This window comes from Pyrus communis, chromosome 1 (assembly GCF_963583255.1).
Source record: "Pyrus communis chromosome 1, drPyrComm1.1, whole genome shotgun sequence".
Lineage (NCBI taxonomy): Eukaryota > Viridiplantae > Streptophyta > Magnoliopsida > Rosales > Rosaceae > Pyrus > Pyrus communis.
The window spans coordinates 14,467,116-14,485,427 of NC_084803.1; the positions used below are offsets into that span (position 1 = coordinate 14,467,116).

Here is an 18,312-nt window from a genome sequence, read left to right on the forward strand (position 1 = left end):
GCTACTCGCTTAACTTCGGAGTTCTCATGGAACCCGAAGCCAGTGAGCTCCCAAAATGCCTCATGTCACATCCCGGCCCAGGCCCCCACCATATTCGGGGCTCGACTCCACCGTAGCACGATATTGTCCGCTTTGGGCCCCTACCACACCCTCACGGTTTTGTTTCTGAGAACTCAGACAAGAACTTCCCAGTGGGTCACCCATCATGGGATTGCTCTCGCGCGATACTCGTTTAACTTCGAAGTTCCGATAGAATCTGAAACCAGTGAGCTCCCAAAAGGCCTTGTGCTAGGTAGAGATGAGAATATACATATAAGGCTTAGATGATCCACTCTCCTGGGTAATGTGAGATGTTACACCTCATGCTAGGTAGAGATGAGAATATACATATAAGGCTTAGATGATCCACTTCCTTGGGCATTGTGGGATGTTACATCAACTTATTCAAATAATTTAGTCGAAATTAAAGAAAATAATTTTAAAAAAATTTCAAAAGTTTGAAATCTACAATGGATTCCAACAAAATTTTCGGAATGAATCAATTAATATCATCTATATTCATTGATTTTTGTATATCTAGTTGATATAGGGCGAAGTTTCCATTTCATCCCTTTTCATATACATCCTTAATTTTTTTCATATTTCAACGAAAATATCGACAATTTCGTTAATATTTTAAACACAGATGACAGTTGCTGTGTAATATAAATAGCTCTTATTACTCTGTTTAGAAATTTGATAGTGAGATGCTGACCGATGTTGTTTACTAATCCAATTCCCAACTTAATTCTCATATAATTTTAAAAAATTGGAAAAAGAGAATAAATAGCCAACGACGGTGCGTTTCAATTATCGTTATGTAAAGGATGGTTTATCCGTAATTTTACCGCGCAACGATTTCTCCATGCGGCCTCATTCCCACGGCGACCTCGTTTTCGAAAGTTCGCCACTCCTCTGCAAACCCTAATTACTGCAATTAGAAAAATCTTTCCGTCCTCCCTGATTCCAGTTCGAATTCCCAATTTCACCGATGACTTCGTCGAAGAAAAGTTACAAGGAGAAAGTTGCCCGCCGCAAGTGAGTTAAAAGTTTCAATTTTTTTTTTATTTGTTTTCACTATCCGACGCACATTATGCTTCCACTTCAATACAGGCAGTATTAATTTTGATCCAAAGTTTAAATTATTATTATTATTTCTTAATATTTTTTATATTTTTTTGTACAATTAAGCTGTTTTGCTAAAATCTGGGAAAAAAGATTTCAGCGTGATTTGCATGGTCATGTAATTATTGGGTAACGAATGTGGGAATGCAGATTATGCGTTTGATCTTTGATGCAATGTTTGTGTGATGGTGCATGCAGGGAGGAGAAAGCGGCGGAGCAACCGGAGTTGCCGAAGTACAGAGACAGAGCTAAGGAGCGAAGGGAAGATCAAAATCCCGATTATGAGCCGACTGAATTGGGTTCTTTTCATGCCGTTGCGCCTCCCGGAAACATTGATCTCCGGTCAGTATCAAACTTATCAATGCCTCTGCTATTTTAATAGCTTAATTATCTTTGCATTGGTATTTGCAGGGCAGCTGAGGTACAGAAGTTGTCCATTGAGAAGAGCAAGTATCTTGGAGGTTTGTGTTACGCTTTGTTTTAGAAATTTGTTCCCACTGTATTGTTTACAGGGTCTCAGTTTTCGGTATAGGATTCATTTTTTACCATGTTTGTGAGGCTAAGTGCGATTGACGTTGCATTTGTTGATATCTATGAGAATTCGTGAAGTCACGAGTCACCTAATCAATAGTTTTTTGGCTGGCCATTTTGTACATGTGGAAGGGCGTTGACTTATTTTATGCTGAACTCGATTAATGTTGTCCAGGTGATGTGGAACACACACATTTGGTCAAAGGATTAGATTACGCTTTACTTAACAAAGTAAGAAGTGAGATTGACAAAAAGCCAGATGATGGAGATGAGACTGATGCAAAATCTAGGTAATTGTATGTGGATTACTTATATTGGCAAGTTATGTCTAATCTTAAAAACATCAAGTGTCAAATTTCGCAAACACGATGTATTTGGGTTAAATTCTGTTGATATTGGTGGCCATATCTCAAGTGTTAATATGAAGAATGATAGCCATATCTCAATAAACTTCTTTAGCAGTTTCATAGTGCGTGTGCTACTGCTAACACTTGTGTGCTTCCTATTCACTGACAGAGCATCTAAGGAAGACCAAAAAATTTCATTTCGCACTGCTACTGCAAAGGTATGTCACTTTTGGTGATATGATGAGGCAGTTATTTTGTTAAATCATTATCTGTTTCATTGATGTCTCATTTCTGTGTTTCAGTCAGTGTACCAATGGATAGTCAAGCCCCACGCCGTTATCAAAACCAACGAGATGTTCCTACCTGGTAGAATGTCATTCATTTTTAACATGGTAAGAGCCTTTGTTGCTCTTTTCATATTAAGCTTGCTTAATTTAGATCATATTAGTCTTTTCTGGGAACAATTTGTGCTCATGTTTTAAGCTTGCCTAAACCCTTATGAACCTTGGGTGGCCTGTTCAGGACCATTTCGTGTTTAGTTGCCACCTAAATCATGCGTGGAAGTTCAACTTTGAGAAGTGTTTGTAGGCACTTCTCTGAGAGCACTGAGCTTGCTATTGCAGGATACTCAATGAATGTGATCTCCCATTTTCCTGACATTTACATCTTGTTCACGTATTTTGCATCTCAGGAGGGAGGATACACTCATGACATCCCAACCACCTTGCATAGGAGTAAAGCTGACTGTCCACAGGCAGAGGTTAAAAGATCTGACACTTTGTGAGGTCTTCCCATCATTGTTAGACTGTTTATCTTATTTTGGCTTCTACTTTGTGCAGGAAGCAGTAACTGTCAATGTTGATGGTTCTGTACTTGACCGAATTGCTAAAATTATGTCATATCTTCGTCTTGGATCTTCTGGGAAGGTTCTCAAGAAGAAAAAGAAGGAAAAAGATGCAAGAGGTATGCTGCTTTTGGTCAAAAGTAACTGAATAATCAGTTTTACGCAACATAAGGCCTTGATAGAGTTGTCTATAATAAACTGCTATGAATATCTTTTATAAGTCAAAGCAATCAGATACGTAAAAATGTATTTGAAATCATTTTTCATGATAAAAATTGTATGGCCATTATGCCTAAATGGCTATATGGCCCTGTGCTTGGAGCTAAGCATCCCAATCTCACGGTGAAACAGGGCAGCTAACAACCAGTTCAGATAGTCGTATCTTATTCAACTCAGATTTTTCTGGGAGAAACTAAACCAAACTAAACTAACATATATCTGTGTACTTTTGTATCCTTGGTTGCCTGATATCATCGCAGACATTGGCATTTTGAAGTATTTCGTGATGAGTGAAGTGATCAGATTCCATAATTTGTTTTGAGATTTCACATCAACTATTTTCATCCTTCATCCCTTCTGCCCTTTTTGGTTGTTTATTCGTCTAATTACTAAATCAAGTTCTTTTCTTGGTCCATCTATTTTAGGTACAGGAAAGATTTCAGTCGTTGGTAATGAGTATGATGGAGAGGATAAGTCCTTGAAGCCTGATGAAGGGATTTTGAAGAAGGAAACTAGAAGGGAGATTTTGCCACCACCCCCTCCACCCCCTCCCAGGAAAAATCACATAGATTCAAAAGCACAAGAAGGCCCAACTGTTGCCAGAGTAGACGAGGATGACATTTTTGTTGGGGATGGTGTTGACTATGTTGTTCCTGGTAAAGACTTGAGTCAAAGCCCTCTCTCCGAGGACATGGAAGAGTCTCCTCGAAACAAGGAAAGAGTTTCTTATTTTGATGAACCTGCTTATGGTCCTGTCCAACCCGTCCAATCCTACGGGGTGCCTCAGGAATGGCAAGATATGGTACATTTATCCTTTTCATTTTCATTCTGAAAATTGTAGTACAACTATGTTTCTAAACAAAACTTGACTTGCATTTCACCTTGGATGGGTATTTTATGTTACATTTTGGGTTCAGAACGGATACGATGCGGCACAAACACAAACTATGGACGGTGCCTACCAGGGAGAGTGGCCAGAATACCAATATGCTGAGCAAATGGCTTATCCTGAACAATACCTCCAGGCAAATATGGAGGGTTACGATGAACAAACAGGCTTAAACATGCAGGATCCACGCTTTATGACTCAAGAGGAGAAGGATCGGGGTTTAGGATCTGTGTTTAAGCGGGATGACCAAAGACTTCAACAATTGAGGGAGAAGGATGCCCGAGAAAAGGATCCAAACTTCATCTCGGAGAGTTATTCTGAATGTTACCCTGGTTATCAAGAATATAATCGCGAGGTGGTAGACAGTGATGATGAAGATGACTTGTCAAAAATGGACATGGGTGGACGAGTAAGTTTCTGATAAAACATAAAGAAAATATGCTTGATTCCTTCTAAAATGTGTTGCAATCATTGCTTATGTTATTGTCAATATATTTCCCTGACAGGCTAAGGGTCGTCTTCACCGGTGGGACTTCGAGACAGAAGAAGAATGGGCAACATACAATGAGCAAAAGGAAGCTATGCCCAAGGCAGCTTTTCAGTTTGGTGTGAAGATGCAGGATGGTCGTAAGACACGAAAGCAAAACAAGGACCAGAAGATCACTAATGACCTGCACAAGATCAACAAGATACTTGCTAGAAAGAAGATGGAGAAGGATATGGACGGTGAGGGTGGCGGCTATTATGACGATGATGAACAGCCTGGCAAGAAGATTCGAGTTTGAAACTAGTTTAGTTATGTTAACAGATTGTAATATTTAGTGGGAATAATTTGATTGCACCTTCAAACTGCGTTGGATGGGGGTAAGTGAATGGAAAATATCCTTTACGTTGTTTGGAAATTTAACACCAACTTCGACTCGTGTCTTGGGACGGTGGCTATCTAAGAAACTAGGCTCGGAAAAAACTCTTTCGACCAAAGCAGGGAGCCCATCTCTTGAATCTGGAAGCAACAAGTACACGGAGAATTGCCGCTCCATGTCTTTGCCTTGTTCGTAAAGAAGCTTCAAGACTTTTAAACCGTCAAAGGCTTTTACAAATTGGTCCTTGGAGCTTCTCATGAACTGCGCCTTAACAGATGTACCGTTAAGAAGGTGAAAGTTGTCCTCTTTTAATTGTTCCCCATGCATTGAAGTTGTCGCTCCAAAGGCCTTAGAAGTATAAGGCTTTTGAAAATATAAGCATCGTTTTCTCGTCAACTGACTCAGGGTTCTGGAAATTAACATGTTTTATAGCCGCCTTGTAAACAGTGTCCACAACCTTCTTGAAAGAAGGTTTGATGGGGAGAGATTACTGAACCCAAAGGCCATTTGCAAAGTTGTTGACCCTAAAAATTACAAAGTCTATGTGGTGCGTAGGCCGAGTAATTACATCCTTCAGTTGATGCGGGACATGCCAAATCGTCGGTCGAGCTTTGGCTGAGGAGTAAAATTTGTTGATGTTGCGTTGAGCGCGTTGCTAACTTCTTGATCTTACGACTGCGGCTGAGGAAGGAACAAGTCTCAGCCTTCGGATTATCAAGCCTAAAGACAAGGCTGCTAGTTTTGCGAAGTTCATGAATCGTCGGCGCCAGATTCGATCACAGTGATTATATTCGTGAGAGTATAAGCACATCGAATCAACACCAGACTATATGGACACAAGTATTCAAAGGAGATGTATGTCTTGATGGTAAATGTGGTTCGGCTGTCAGAATGCCGAACTCTGAAACTCACTTGTGAGTATCCAATCATAAAATCACTCGGCGTTCAATGTGCCGAATGTCATAACTCGTAACACCTTACTTCGCTGAGAAGGCTAATAAGATGACTTCTGCTAATAAGCATTCGGAAACCCTTCTCGACCGAGACTTGGATAGGTAACCAGTCGGCCTCGACGCAGTGCTGTTTATCCAAACTGAAGGTGCTCCTTGATCGATTGATTCTACGACAACAGTGCTGTTTATCCAAACTAAAGATGTTCGCCGGTTGCCCATACAGTGCTGTTTATCCAAACTGAAGATGTGTTGGCGGAAAAAGAAAATGAAAAATCTCAAATTGTTTGAGAGGTTTGCGCAGGGCAATTATGTGCTGAATTCAAGAGAGCCTGATTGTTGCATGATGCCTTGTATTTATAACAACAAATCTTCCTTGAGATCGAGTTGAAACCATATCTGAATTAGGACTTCTTATTCTGTTCCAACTCTATCTCGACCACTCATACTCTTATTAGGACTTTGAACTCACCCCTTTTTTAGGCCATATTCATTGCTGGTCAATAATCCATTATGCACTAGGACCCTTTATCGTATTAGGACTTCTTCGACCTCTCTGCTCATTCGAACTATTCCTTCTTGCGATAGGACTCGACCACCTTTGCTAAACAGCCTGAGACTGCCAGGCAGCCCATATAATACACTCAGAAAAGCTTTGGGCTGAACCTACGCTTGACCCAATAACATTTTGGGCCCAAACAAAAGCATAGGCGGGGACCGCCTTTATTGGACCGGTCTGCAAAGATTAAAGGGACAAGATGGGAAGCGAGAGAGTGGAGTTGATCGGTGGAGTTGGACTTAAGGGAAGAGAGCAACTGGTCCTGTGTGGAACCTTTTGAACCGGCTGTTAATAGCCACAGCATGACCTGGATGGATAGCGACGAGTACACATTGTTCTTCTCTTTTCCTTCAATCATAAGAAGATGCTTAGTGATTTTGAGTGCGATGTCGGTATGGTTACTGGCTACTTTGGGATCCATAGTGAAACTGTTTATTTTTCAATCACAAGTAATATGTGAAATCTTTGGTTTTTTCCTGGATCGATTGCTATGGGACAAGGGAAATGACTTGTTTGCCTCGGCTGCAGTAGAGGTTGAGTCATTCGCATCCGCTAGATTTTTGATGAATCGTTTGTGACCCATTCTTTGAGAGTAAAGCTGTTAGTGTAAAGAGATGGATTTGAGATAGTTGGATCGGTCGGTATGAGGAAAGAAAAACACCAGGCAAGTGAGAGATTTTGGGTAAAATTATTTAAACCCTAAAACACTCACGGCTGTATTGTGAAGTAATTAGGTTTATATAAGAAAGAAATCCATGGACCTTGAGATGTGGAAGCCCATCTCTTGCTTGCCGCACAAGAATATTTGCTGTAAATTTCCTTAAAAAAATCCCTTATTGTTGTAGTCCTATTTGTTTAGGAAAGTAATTGTGTAAATCCTATTATATCTAAGATATATTGAGTAGATCCTATCATATCTCCTAGCCTAAATATTATCCTGTCAGAGTTGTAATCCTATTATCCATTTACCTTCCTAATACTATAAATAAAGGTGCAATGGTGTGGAATAACACGCATCATCATTACACATCTCTCTCTTTTCTCTTTATGCCGCCCTCCCCCTTCTCTGTCCTATATCAAGATTTAAAGCTAGATTGGTTGCACAGGGGTATACTCAGGAACAAAGTCTTGATTATTCTGAGACATTTAGCTCAGTGGTCAGACATACCACATTTCAAATTATGCTTGCATTAGCAGTATAGTTTAGTTGGTCTTTGAGACAACTTGACATTAACAATGCATTTTTACATGGAGACCTTGAGGAAGAAGTTTATATGAAGCAACCTCAAGGATTTGTGGATCTTGAGCATCCTAATCATGTTTGTAGGTTGGTTAAGTCATTTGATGGGTTGAAACAAGCCCCAAGGGCATGGAATTCAAAGTTCACAAGTTATCTTCCAGCTCTTGGTTTTCAAGCATCACTTTCAAATGCAAGTTTGTTTGTTAAAGTTGATAATGGTGATATTATTCTACTTCTGCTCTATGTTGATGATATAATCCTCACTGGGTTAAGTCCAACTAAAATTCAAGAAGTGATTAATAACTTGGCAGAGGTGTTTGACTTTAAGGGCATGGGTAAACTCACTTATTTTCTTGGTTTACATGTTCAATACAGTGGTGATGGAGCTTTGTTCATACATCAATCAAAATATGCTAAATAACTATTAAAGAAAACTGGTATGGACACCTGCAAATCAAAATCAACTTCATCCAAACCTCACACTCAGATACTTGCAAATAAGTATATTATCTGATCCAAGTCACTATAAGAGTATTGTGGGAGCTCTCCAATACCTTACTTTTACAAGACCAGATCTTGCACACTCTGTCAATATAGTGTGTCAATATATGACTCAACCTACAGATGCTCACTTTCACTAAGTGAAAAGAATACTCAAGTATGTGCAATGGACCATTAATTATGGGTTACACTATACAGAGAGCATAGAATTTCAAGTTACTGCCTATTCAGACTCTGATTAGGTAGCATATATCAACACTAGAAGGTCTATTTCAGGTTTTGTAATGTATATGGGATCGAATCCAATCTCATGGCAGTCGAAGAAGCAAACAACTGTCTCGAGAAGTTCAACAGAAGCTGAATACAAAACATTAGCTCATTGTACAACTAATGTGTTTTGGATCCAATCTGTGTTCAAAGACATTCATCAGTTCTTATCAAAACCACTTTCACTTCATTGTGACAATCTGTCAGCCTTGGCATTAAGTTCCAATCTTGTGTTCTATTCCAAGATTAAACATCTTGACACAGATTACCATTTCGTTCGAGAAAAAGTACAAAATGGAGATATAAGTGTGCACTACATTCTAATAGAAGACCAAGTCGCAAATATCTTTACCAAAGGTCTACACAGTCTAGTGTTTCTCAAGCATTGTAGACACCTTGGGTTTAGGACCTCCAACACCATTGCAGCAAACTACGCTAGGCAGTACTACACTTAGTTTGAAGGGGGAGTAATAACTATAGTGTACATGTGGCAATTGGTTGTTATAAGGTAGTTGTATGGATCAAGTTAGTTAGAAATAGGTGGGATTGTAAGAAAGGGCAATATAGTATTTCTGTCATTAGTTAGTTTACTATAAAAGTAGAGTGGTTAGGCATTTTGGAGATTACCTTGTAATTCATTCATTGTATTCAATTGAGCTTTTCCCTTCTCTCTCTTCTCTCTAGTATTTCTCAGAAATCCTTCAAACTTTTCATTGTTCTTTACACTATTATGACCGCTAGGTGTTGACATGTGTCCTTCTTGATGACTTGTCCAAATTTGATAAGTCACATCCATGTGTACCATTTGTGTAACGCATAGCGTATGCCACGTATGCCTAGACATGTCGAAACTTTAATGTATTGACGAACATTTATTTCATTGAAATTTTGATGTCTACACCATAGGTTATGCAAACGCAGTGAGATGCTCCTTTGGTTGACAAAGCACTTTTAGCCGTTTCATAAGTAACTGTTATCTACAGAGCACTTCATTATGACAATCTAAATGAGATACAGTTACAGGTTGCTTCAAATGCACGCCATAACGCCCGTCGTATTAATAGTCTCAGGCTACTGGTTGATTATTTTCTGTAAATTGTCATAGCATGTACAGTTACAATTATCTATCCAGTACTAATGTTGTAGAACCAAAAACTCTAGTTAAAGGCTAAGGGTTGAGTTTAAAGGTCAATATATTTTTATCATACTTTTGTTGCAATAATTGCTTCTGTTATTGTCAATTATATATAAAGGGGTGTTATCTGCACACCCAATTTTACTTCTCAGACACCCTTTGTTAATTTCTGTCTGTTGATCTTCTTCAATTCATTCGATCCGACGATTGAAAATTAGAAGGGTATGTGAGAAGTAAAAAATGATGTGTGGATATCACATCCCTTATATATATTTTCGACGTATTCAGCTGTGGGACTTCGAGAGAGAAGAATATGGACAACATACATTTAGCTAAAGGAAGCTTTCCAATTTGGTGTAAAGATGCAAAATGGTCGTAAGACACAAAAGCAAAACAAAGATGAGAATATCACTGATGCCTGCACAAGATCAACAAGATACTTCAGAGAGAAGATGGAGAAGGATATGGACGGTGAGGGTGGCGGCCATTATGACGATGATGAACAGCCGAGCAAGAAGTTTCGAGGTTGAATTAGCTAGTTTAGTTAGGTTAACAAACTTTAATATGTAGTGGGAAATTTTTGATGTCACTTCAAAACTGCGTTGGATGGAGGTAAGTGAATGGAAAATATCCTTTTCATTGTTTGGAAGTTCAATAGAAACGAATGTAAAGATTATACACTAATATTAATCATTTGGAGCGCTTTGATCTATTAAATATATACAGAGCTTACGAGGGAAGAGATTTTCATTTTCTTCAAAAAAAATATGGATTATTTGTGGGGCCTACTTTACATAGAACTTCAACGACATGCACGTCTATTTTTCAAGTTACATCTCATAGATTATTTTTACAAAATATTAGCCAAACTGAAAGTATTTGAGGTATCTAATTAGATTCAAAGAAAATGAAGAATAATATATTCTAAAAAATATTAAAATTTCATTGTGACAATTAATAGACAAATGATTTCGGATTGAATTGAATTTTTGTAAGAATGATCTATAAATTACTTGCAAAATAAACGGTTAAGATTGTTAAAGTTTAATGTGAAATAAGTTCCACAACTAATCCTCATTTTCTTTAAAAAAATGAAAAACCATTCCTTTAAATAATCTTTAAACCTATACCATAAAACGATGGGAACTTTAACAAAAAACTTATGTTACTGTTCACCTTAATAAAAAATCATATTTTACACTAAAAAATTAATTATGATACTATTCACTTTACCTTTATTTTGCTCTTAAATTTAAAATTTTCAAACTATTTTTTTTAGTTTTCTTTAAAAGAATATATTGTCCTTCAGAAACGACATATCGCCGCGTGAACTACTGCCATAAAACAACGGCATGCCATTCCCTTTAAGACCATCTTCAATGGTTGGGCTAAGCCAAATATTTTAGCCCGAAAAATTTAGTTTTTAGCCCAGAAACAACTTTTCTGCTCCAACCGTTCTAGCCTAAAATTTTAGCCCGAGATTATTAAAGAATGAATTTAGGCTTTTTTTTTTTTTTGTTAAATTAAATTTTTTTAAAAAAATAAATATGTAGACTATCGTAAATTAATTTTATGAACATTTTAATCTAAAAAAATTTAAATTCCGATAAATATTGGGTGAAATCCACTCCGATTTCTGGGCTAAATTTTGGGGGAAATTTGACATTGGTTTAGCATTTAGCATTTAGCCCAAATTTTCCCCTTGTGTTGGAGTGGGTTTGAGGAGAAATTTTGGAGGGTAATTTGGCTTTTAGCCCACCATTGGAGTTGGTCTAAATGAGGAATTTTTTTTTTTTTTTTGAAAAAAAAAAAAACGTGTACCCGACTGGATGTTGTTTTTGTGATCAGACACGGACGCCAAGTCTTTTCGTGTATCTCAAGAACTCCGGGTGTCCTTTTTTCTTCTCCTTCTTCTTCTTCTTCTTCTTCTTCTTCGTTGGTCGCAAAACCCTGAAAATTAAATCCCTAATCAAACCAGTTTCTCAATTTTGTTCAATTGACGGCTCGAATTGATCAACAGGTACGTCTGCTGTCGGTTTATCTTTTTTTTTCTTCTTTAATTTAATTCAATTAAATTACCCTAGAACAAACCAGAAGCAAAATCCCCAATTCCCGAATTCGAATTCGTGTTATTTTTGCTGAAAAGATAATTAATTTACGATTTTTGATTATTTTCCAGCTGCATATTGTTGTCGTGCTCGTTTCCCTTAATTTAATTCTGAATTTTTATCTTGATTTCGCTTTGACGTCAAAGTTGATTCTCTTTATGGGATTTATTTATTTTTGAATTTTGTAACATTTCTGGTTTCGAATTCGAACCGAAAAATTGAATTTTGTGTAGTGGTTTGAGGAATTGTATGGAGAGCTTTGAGGGGAGAGTTTCGTATTCGTCCCTTGCAAAGATAGACAGACACCAACCCCAATTCCACTATGGTGACGAGTATGTCGGTTCCGATTGGCCCGAGCCAGAACACTGCGGGAAAGTTAGTTATCCGGCAGTAGCATCCAAGCCCGAGAAGCATGATTATTCGTACCAGTTTCCTCTTGAGTCCGAGGATTTTGTTGATGGCTGCGAGTATGATTCGAGCGAAGAGCCTTGTGATTTATCTCAGACTAATACGCAACCGGAAGTCAATTTGAAGAATGTGCTGACTGGGGTATTTGCCATTCTGACTGGCCGGAACAAGGCACCGGGTCTTCCATCAGACAATCAGCTACCCAATTCGAATGTTTCATTTTTGGGCTCAGAAAAAAATGGTGATACATGCTTGCACTCGTCGGTTTATATACCCAGTGCTCCACCCCTGCTTGAGCCAACAACGTTTAATTACAACGCATACAAAGATGTTTTGGAAGCTGAGCCCCCTGAGTGGCTTCCTGATAGTTCTACTACAGGTTGCATGCAGTGCACTTTGCCTTTTACTGCACTTACTCGTGGAAGACATCATTGTCGGTTCTGTGGGGGAATTTTCTGCAGAACATGTAGTAAAGGAAGGTGCTTGTTGCCTGTCAAGTTTAGGGAGAGGAATCCGCAGAGGGTCTGCGATGCCTGCTATGATAGGCTAGATCCTTTACAGGGTATTCTAATTAACAGCATCAGCAATGCTGCACAAGCAGCCAAGCACGATGTCATCGATTGGACGTGTACAAGAGGATGGTTAAATCTTCCTGTTGGGTTTTCCATGGAACAGGAGATATACAAAGCATCCAACACATTGAGAAGTTACTCCCAGGTGCAATTCTGAATTCCTTATAGTTTTGTTAAGTTAATTTTGTTCCTACATTTCTGGATTATTAGTTTCGTTAAGTTACTCCTAGGTGCAATTATGAATTTCAATTCATTTCGTCTAAAGAGTTCTCATATTCCAATTAAGATGATTTCTGACATCTTATGTTATGTTTGACAGGTTGCTAGGTTGAATCCTGAGTGGTCTATACCCGCAGCTGTTCTTAAAGGAGCCAAAGGTCTGGCAATCCTAACAGTTGCTAAAGCTGGTGCACTTCTCTCTTACAAACTTGGTACTGGTTTGGTAATTGCTCAAAGGTCTGATGGATCATGGTCTGCCCCGTCATCCATATTTTCTGTTGGCTTAGGATGGGGCGCACAGGTATATATGCAATATTTTCGTCGTTCTAATGTTATTTATCTGTTGTTTCCGTCTATGATTATTTGTACATGCTTAAGTTGGAAGAAAGGAATTTCAGAGGAGTAATAATTCATATACATTAATTACAAAAATAATAATAATAGTTCATATGCATTTGTCACCAGCAGTTTCTTTTTAAAATTGATATGTTTAGTCTCTTCCGCTTCAGTAAGTTGAGAAATTCTAAATCTTGGCTGGAATTTTGTACTTCCTTAGTTCTATTCCAGGCGGTAATCTTTGCATTCCCATTGTTTCTTTTTCCAGATTGGGGGTGAGCTTATGGACTTCATCATTGTGCTTCACGATTTAAAAGCTGTGAAAACATTTTGTAGTCGCATGCATTTTTCTCTTGGCGCTGGGTGTAGTGCTGCCGCAGGACCTATTGGTAGAGTGCTGGAAGCAGACATGCGCGCTGGAGACAGAGGTTCTGGAATGTGCTATACATACAGTTGTAGCAAAGGTATGATAACAAGTTTAGATTGGTAAAGCTTTCCAGTTAATGACTAGGATCATCCGCTGTATACCATGGCACGAGGGTCTTTTCATTGGTACAAGTAGCAAAGATTGTAGTGGAGTATTGGTTTGTCATTTTACTTTTCAAATTCTTAGTATGTATCAGCCACTGTTTGTTTAACGCATTTTGAGGGTTCTGTTATTCGGGGTAGTATGGGAGCTTGGAAAAGATCCTACTCCTGACGGTGTGACGTTGCGATGTTTTGACAGGTGCATTTGTTGGAGTATCATTGGAAGGGAACATTGTGGCCACGAGGATGGATACCAATCTACAGTTTTATGGTGACCCTTACTTGACGACTTCTGATATACTACTCGGAACTGTGGACAGACCAAAGGCTGCTGAGCCCCTGTATACAGCCCTGAAAAACCTCTACTCCAGTCTACAGTGCTAGTTCCGGTTGCATCTCCGATGACTACTTGTTTAAGCTTTCTGTTCAGAACAATTGACGGGGTTCAGAATTCGTTTCTTAATATTTCACCTTTGGTTTGAAACTGTACATTAGAAGTTAATCGGTGTTGTCTGTATAAAGGAAAAGAAAGATTCATGCCTGACAATTAAGTTTTTTTTTATACCAATTGTGAAATCACTTGGAACTGCTCTTGTATATAAGCAACCCATAGATGTGTATATATCATACTATTTGACAATGTACCACTGCAGAAAGACTCTACCCCTTATTATGTTGCTTCTGAAATAGCTAAAAACGCTTTATGACCGCTAAAATCTCTGTCAGGGGGAGGGGGTTCTCTAAAAAGAATGAGGATCCTCTTTGGATCTTTTTTGTAAGGATTTTGGAATCTTTCAATCAAATTTGTTTATCGTATATCGTACGATAAAAAATTACTTACAATTGAATATAAACAGTACTTGATAAAAACTGATCACACGATGTACGATGAATATACATGATTGAAAGATTCTCGGATTCTCATGTAAAAATTTCTTTTTACTGCACGATATACGATGAACAAAATTGATTGAAAGATTCTCGGATCCTCACAAGAGGATCTGGAGAGTTAGTCCTATGTTTGTCAGTGGCAAAATGGTAATTCAAAATTGCCCAAAGTAAACGTTTAGGGAAGATGTACTCTCTCTCCAAAAGGTCAATCTTCTTTTATTTTATTTTTTATAATCCTTATTGACGAAGGAAGTCCCATTCCTTACCGCTCATGGACTCTCCTCTTGTGTATAGATGAAGTTGATGATCCAGAATTCAGCCCTAGAAATTTCATCACATCACTCAGTCTTAACAATTAAACCTCACCATCTGTAATTAGCCTCTTATTATTTCTTCACACTGCCACCTGAGTTAGATTCTTAATCTTAACCACTGAAGAGAGAGAGAGAGAGAGAGAGAGAGAGAGAGAGAGAGAGAGAGAGAGAGAGAGAGAGAGAGATGGGCAACAAACTTTGCACAGGAGAGAAGTTGGGTGGCAAAGTTTTCACAGGAAACAAACTGGGGAGCAAAGTTTTCACAGGAAAATACATAAGGGGTAAGCACTTCTCCTTCGTGACCAAACATATAGTACTGCATACAAAAACAAATACGAAGCAACATGAACATGTTGATATTGATATTGATCCTACTTTTGTATGTGACTTGTGTGATGCGAAAAGTCATCTCGAAAACTCATTCAACATCAAGGGTTGTGCCCATTTTTACTGTCGAGAGTGCGTTGTTCAATACGTAGCATCCAATCTCCAAAACAATGTCACATCCGCTGTTATGTGCCCTGTACAAGGCTGCACTGGCGCTCTAGACCCTGACTACTGTCGTCCAATCCTCCCAGATGACGTCTTTGATGGGTGGGGCAATGCCTTATGTGAATCTACACTTGCAGATGAGAGTGATGATATCGATTCAACTTTTGTATGTGACTTCTGTGTTGAGCCAGTTGATCTAAAAGACTCGTTTAACATTAAGGGTTGCTCCCACTTTTACTGTCAAGACTGCGTTGTGAAATTCATAGCATCCAAGCTTGATGACAATGTATCTTCCATTACATGCCCTGCACAAGGCTGCACGGGCACATTAGAACTTGACTACTGTCGTCCTATCCTCCCAACCGACCTCTTTGATAGGTGGGGCAAGGCCATATGTGAATCTGTGGTTATCGGGCCTCAGAAGAAGTACTTATACTGTCCCTTCGTCGGGTGCTCTGCGCTGTTAATCCACGAGGGGCCAGAGGATACCAATCAGGCTCCATGTCCTCATTGCAAAAGAGAGTTTTGCGCCAAGTGTAAGGTTCCTTGGCATACCGAATTCAATTGCTCCATGTTTCAGAAATTGAGAGATAAGGGCGAAGACGAGATGCTGGAAGAGCTTGCCAAGAATAAGAACTGGAGGAGGTGCCCACGTTGCAGTTTCTATGTTGAAAGAATAGATGGGTGCATCTACATGAAATGCAGGTCAGCTGAACTTCTCTGCTACTTCTAGATTAATTCCCTATCAGTTTTGGAATTAAATAACTTGAGTTATCTCATTCAACTTGCATAAATTTAATATTTTATCTTTTGGTGTATATATATTTGCCCTAATCTTCATTGATCATCAAAGTTGGTTACTATTATTGTTGTAGGTGCGGATTTGCTTTCTGTTACAGTTGTGGAATTCAAGCTATCGAACATACCCGTTATTGTCAAAGCTGTAAGAAATAATCCTAATTATTTGCTCATGAGCCGATCTTGCTGCAATATTATGGAGTTTGTTGCAGGTAGGATTCTAGGAATTAGATCATTGTGCTGTTTGTTTATACTCAGATGTGTAACATCTATTTGGATCAATATTACTCAAGTTCGAATCTCCCTCTTTGTAGTTGCTAGTTAATTTGCAGTTGCATCTCCGATGCTACGCATTTTAATTAAGTTTTCTGTTCAGAACCTTCGTTGGGGTTCAGGAGTAAAGTACTTAAAGGAAAACTACTCTTATTCCTTACAGTAACCGATGATGAACTCTCCACTCGTGTATATAATGAAGTTGATGTTCCACCATAATCTAACCTAGAGAGAGAGAGAGAGAGAGAGAGAGAGAGAGAGAGAGAGAGAGATGGGCACAAGAGTAAAGTTTGGCAGCAAAACATTTGTATGTGACTTGTGTGATGAGAAAATTCATCTCGAAAACTCATTCAACATCAAGGGTTGCACCCTTTTTTACTGTTGAGAGTGCGTAGTTCAATATGCAGGGTTATGTGCCTTAAATAAGGCTGCACTGGCGCGCTAGAGCTTAACTAATGTCATCCTATCTTCTCAAACGATGTCGTTGATAGATAAGGCAAGATCTTATGTGAATTTGTGGTTATGATGGATCAAACAATCAATCCGACAACAGACATAAATCGATCCAAGTTCTGTATTTTATAATACAAAAAGAGAAAATTGAAAATTCATTTCTCATTTTGAAAGGGTGAAATATAGTTAGTCCAAATATCAGAAGTACTATTTAAATAATTTCGTTGCGTGCACAGTAAGGAAGAGGAGGAAAGTGAAATAGGAGAGAGAAACAGAGTATCCAAAAGCCTCACAAACAGAGTATCCAAAAGCCTCTCTCAGTGACAGCCAATGGGAAGACGAAACAAAGTTAATATGGAGAACCCACCGTCGTCTCACTCTCACATCCACATCATCGACATGGAAGACGACGCCTTCTGCTTCACACCCACTTCGCGGAATCCGTCAACCAACCCCATCAACGTCGACGACGACGACGACGGCGGAGACCTCCGATCGATCACGGCTTCTCTGCTCAAATCGGCTCCCATGCCCGCCAAAGCAGGCAACTTTATCGACCTTTCTGAAGAAACCCTAGACTTTTACGACGGGGACGACGAGCTCAGAATTCTTAGGTTCAAACCATCCAACACTCCCTTCGGAAAGCGAAGAAGAAAAAACCTTTTCGGATTTTTCCGTGACCGAGTCTGGGCAATCTTCAAATTCTAAAAACGACACAGACTTCGTTTGTGAAATCTGCGTCGAATCCAAGTCAGGAATCGAGTCGTTTCGGATCGAAAACTGCAGCCATGGTTATTGTACTGAGTGTATGGTTAAGTACGTGGCCTCCAAGCTTCAAGAGAACGTTACCAGCATTAGGTGCCCTGTTCCTGATTGTATAGGGTTGCTGGAGCCCGAGTATTGCCTGCCGATTCTGCCTCCGGAGGTGTTTGATCGCTGGGGAACTGCATTGTGTGAGGCTGTGATTCTTGAGTCTGAGAAATTTTACTGCCCCTATAAGGATTGCTCTGCAATGTTGATTGATGATGGGTCAGAGGTTGTGAGGCAATCGGAGTGTCCTAATTGCTGGAGAATGTTCTATGCTCAGTGTAAGGTTCCTTGGCACGAGGGGATTGTTGAATAAGAAGAGTATCCAAGATAACTCTAATGATCCCAAGAAAAAGAAAAATAGAGCACACTCTTAAAGAAAGCTCACAAAACAAACTAATTAGCAAAGTTTTTCTTATTTTGCTCTAGGCTTTGTTTTTCCTTGGATGATATACAATGCTTGAGGACTTGGGTATTTATAGCAAACCAAATGAAAGCTACACCACACACTTAATTAAACTAGGATTATTTGCTACCACACAAAACCCATTAATTGCACCTAATTTTTTCCACTCAACCATACCTAACATTGATTCTACCTAAC

At 38.9% G+C, this 18,312-nt stretch overlaps 3 protein-coding genes and 2 pseudogenes across 3 annotated transcripts; 4 read left to right on the forward strand and 1 right to left on the reverse strand.

Moving 5' to 3' along the window:
• Positions 1 to 872: 872 nt before the first annotated feature.
• On the forward strand, positions 873 to 4,901 carry LOC137741859 (suppressor of mec-8 and unc-52 protein homolog 2-like). Its single transcript, XM_068481570.1, has 11 exons — positions 873 to 1,077; positions 1,363 to 1,506; positions 1,576 to 1,625; positions 1,871 to 1,985; positions 2,212 to 2,260; positions 2,345 to 2,434; positions 2,734 to 2,802; positions 2,882 to 3,005; positions 3,531 to 3,907; positions 4,023 to 4,403; positions 4,501 to 4,901. Exons 1-11 carry the CDS (start codon positions 1,031 to 1,033, stop codon positions 4,777 to 4,779), a joined length of 1,725 nt encoding a protein of 574 aa, XP_068337671.1. The 5' UTR covers positions 873 to 1,030; the 3' UTR covers positions 4,780 to 4,901.
• On the reverse strand, positions 4,813 to 6,787 carry LOC137741869 (serpin-ZX-like; annotated as a pseudogene).
• A 4,578-nt stretch (positions 6,788 to 11,365) lies between these two features.
• LOC137740624 (uncharacterized) lies at positions 11,366 to 14,387 on the forward strand. The gene is made up of 5 exons (XM_068480461.1): positions 11,366 to 11,529; positions 11,851 to 12,742; positions 12,917 to 13,117; positions 13,421 to 13,616; positions 13,880 to 14,387. The coding sequence occupies exons 2-5, from the start codon at positions 11,867 to 11,869 to the stop codon at positions 14,062 to 14,064; spliced, it is 1,458 nt and encodes a 485-aa protein (XP_068336562.1). The 5' UTR covers positions 11,366 to 11,529; positions 11,851 to 11,866; the 3' UTR covers positions 14,065 to 14,387.
• Positions 14,388 to 15,069: 682 nt separating this feature from the next.
• On the forward strand, positions 15,070 to 16,110 carry LOC137708828 (E3 ubiquitin-protein ligase RSL1-like). The gene has a single exon (XM_068448019.1). The coding sequence runs from the start codon at positions 15,070 to 15,072 to the stop codon at positions 16,108 to 16,110; it is 1,041 nt and encodes a 346-aa protein (XP_068304120.1).
• A 1,025-nt stretch (positions 16,111 to 17,135) lies between these two features.
• On the forward strand, positions 17,136 to 18,042 carry LOC137739788 (E3 ubiquitin-protein ligase dbl4-like; annotated as a pseudogene).
• The last annotated feature ends 270 nt before the right edge of the window (positions 18,043 to 18,312 follow it).

Coding starts and splice junctions, on each gene's coding strand:
- LOC137741859 (XM_068481570.1), top strand. CDS start 1,031: ATGACTTCGTCGAAGAAAAGTTACAAGGAGAAAGTTGCCCGCCGCAA. Junction 3,006..3,530: donor GAAGGAAAAAGATGCAAGAG/GTATGCTGCTTT, acceptor CATCTATTTTAG/GTACAGGAAAGATTTCAGTC. Junction 4,404..4,500: donor AAATGGACATGGGTGGACGA/GTAAGTTTCTGA, acceptor TTTCCCTGACAG/GCTAAGGGTCGTCTTCACCG.
- LOC137708828 (XM_068448019.1), top strand. CDS start 15,070: ATGGGCAACAAACTTTGCACAGGAGAGAAGTTGGGTGGCAAAGTTTTC.
- LOC137740624 (XM_068480461.1), top strand. CDS start 11,867: ATGGAGAGCTTTGAGGGGAGAGTTTCGTATTCGTCCCTTGCAAAGATA. Junction 13,118..13,420: donor GCTTAGGATGGGGCGCACAG/GTATATATGCAA, acceptor TTCTTTTTCCAG/ATTGGGGGTGAGCTTATGGA. Junction 13,617..13,879: donor TACATACAGTTGTAGCAAAG/GTATGATAACAA, acceptor ATGTTTTGACAG/GTGCATTTGTTGGAGTATCA.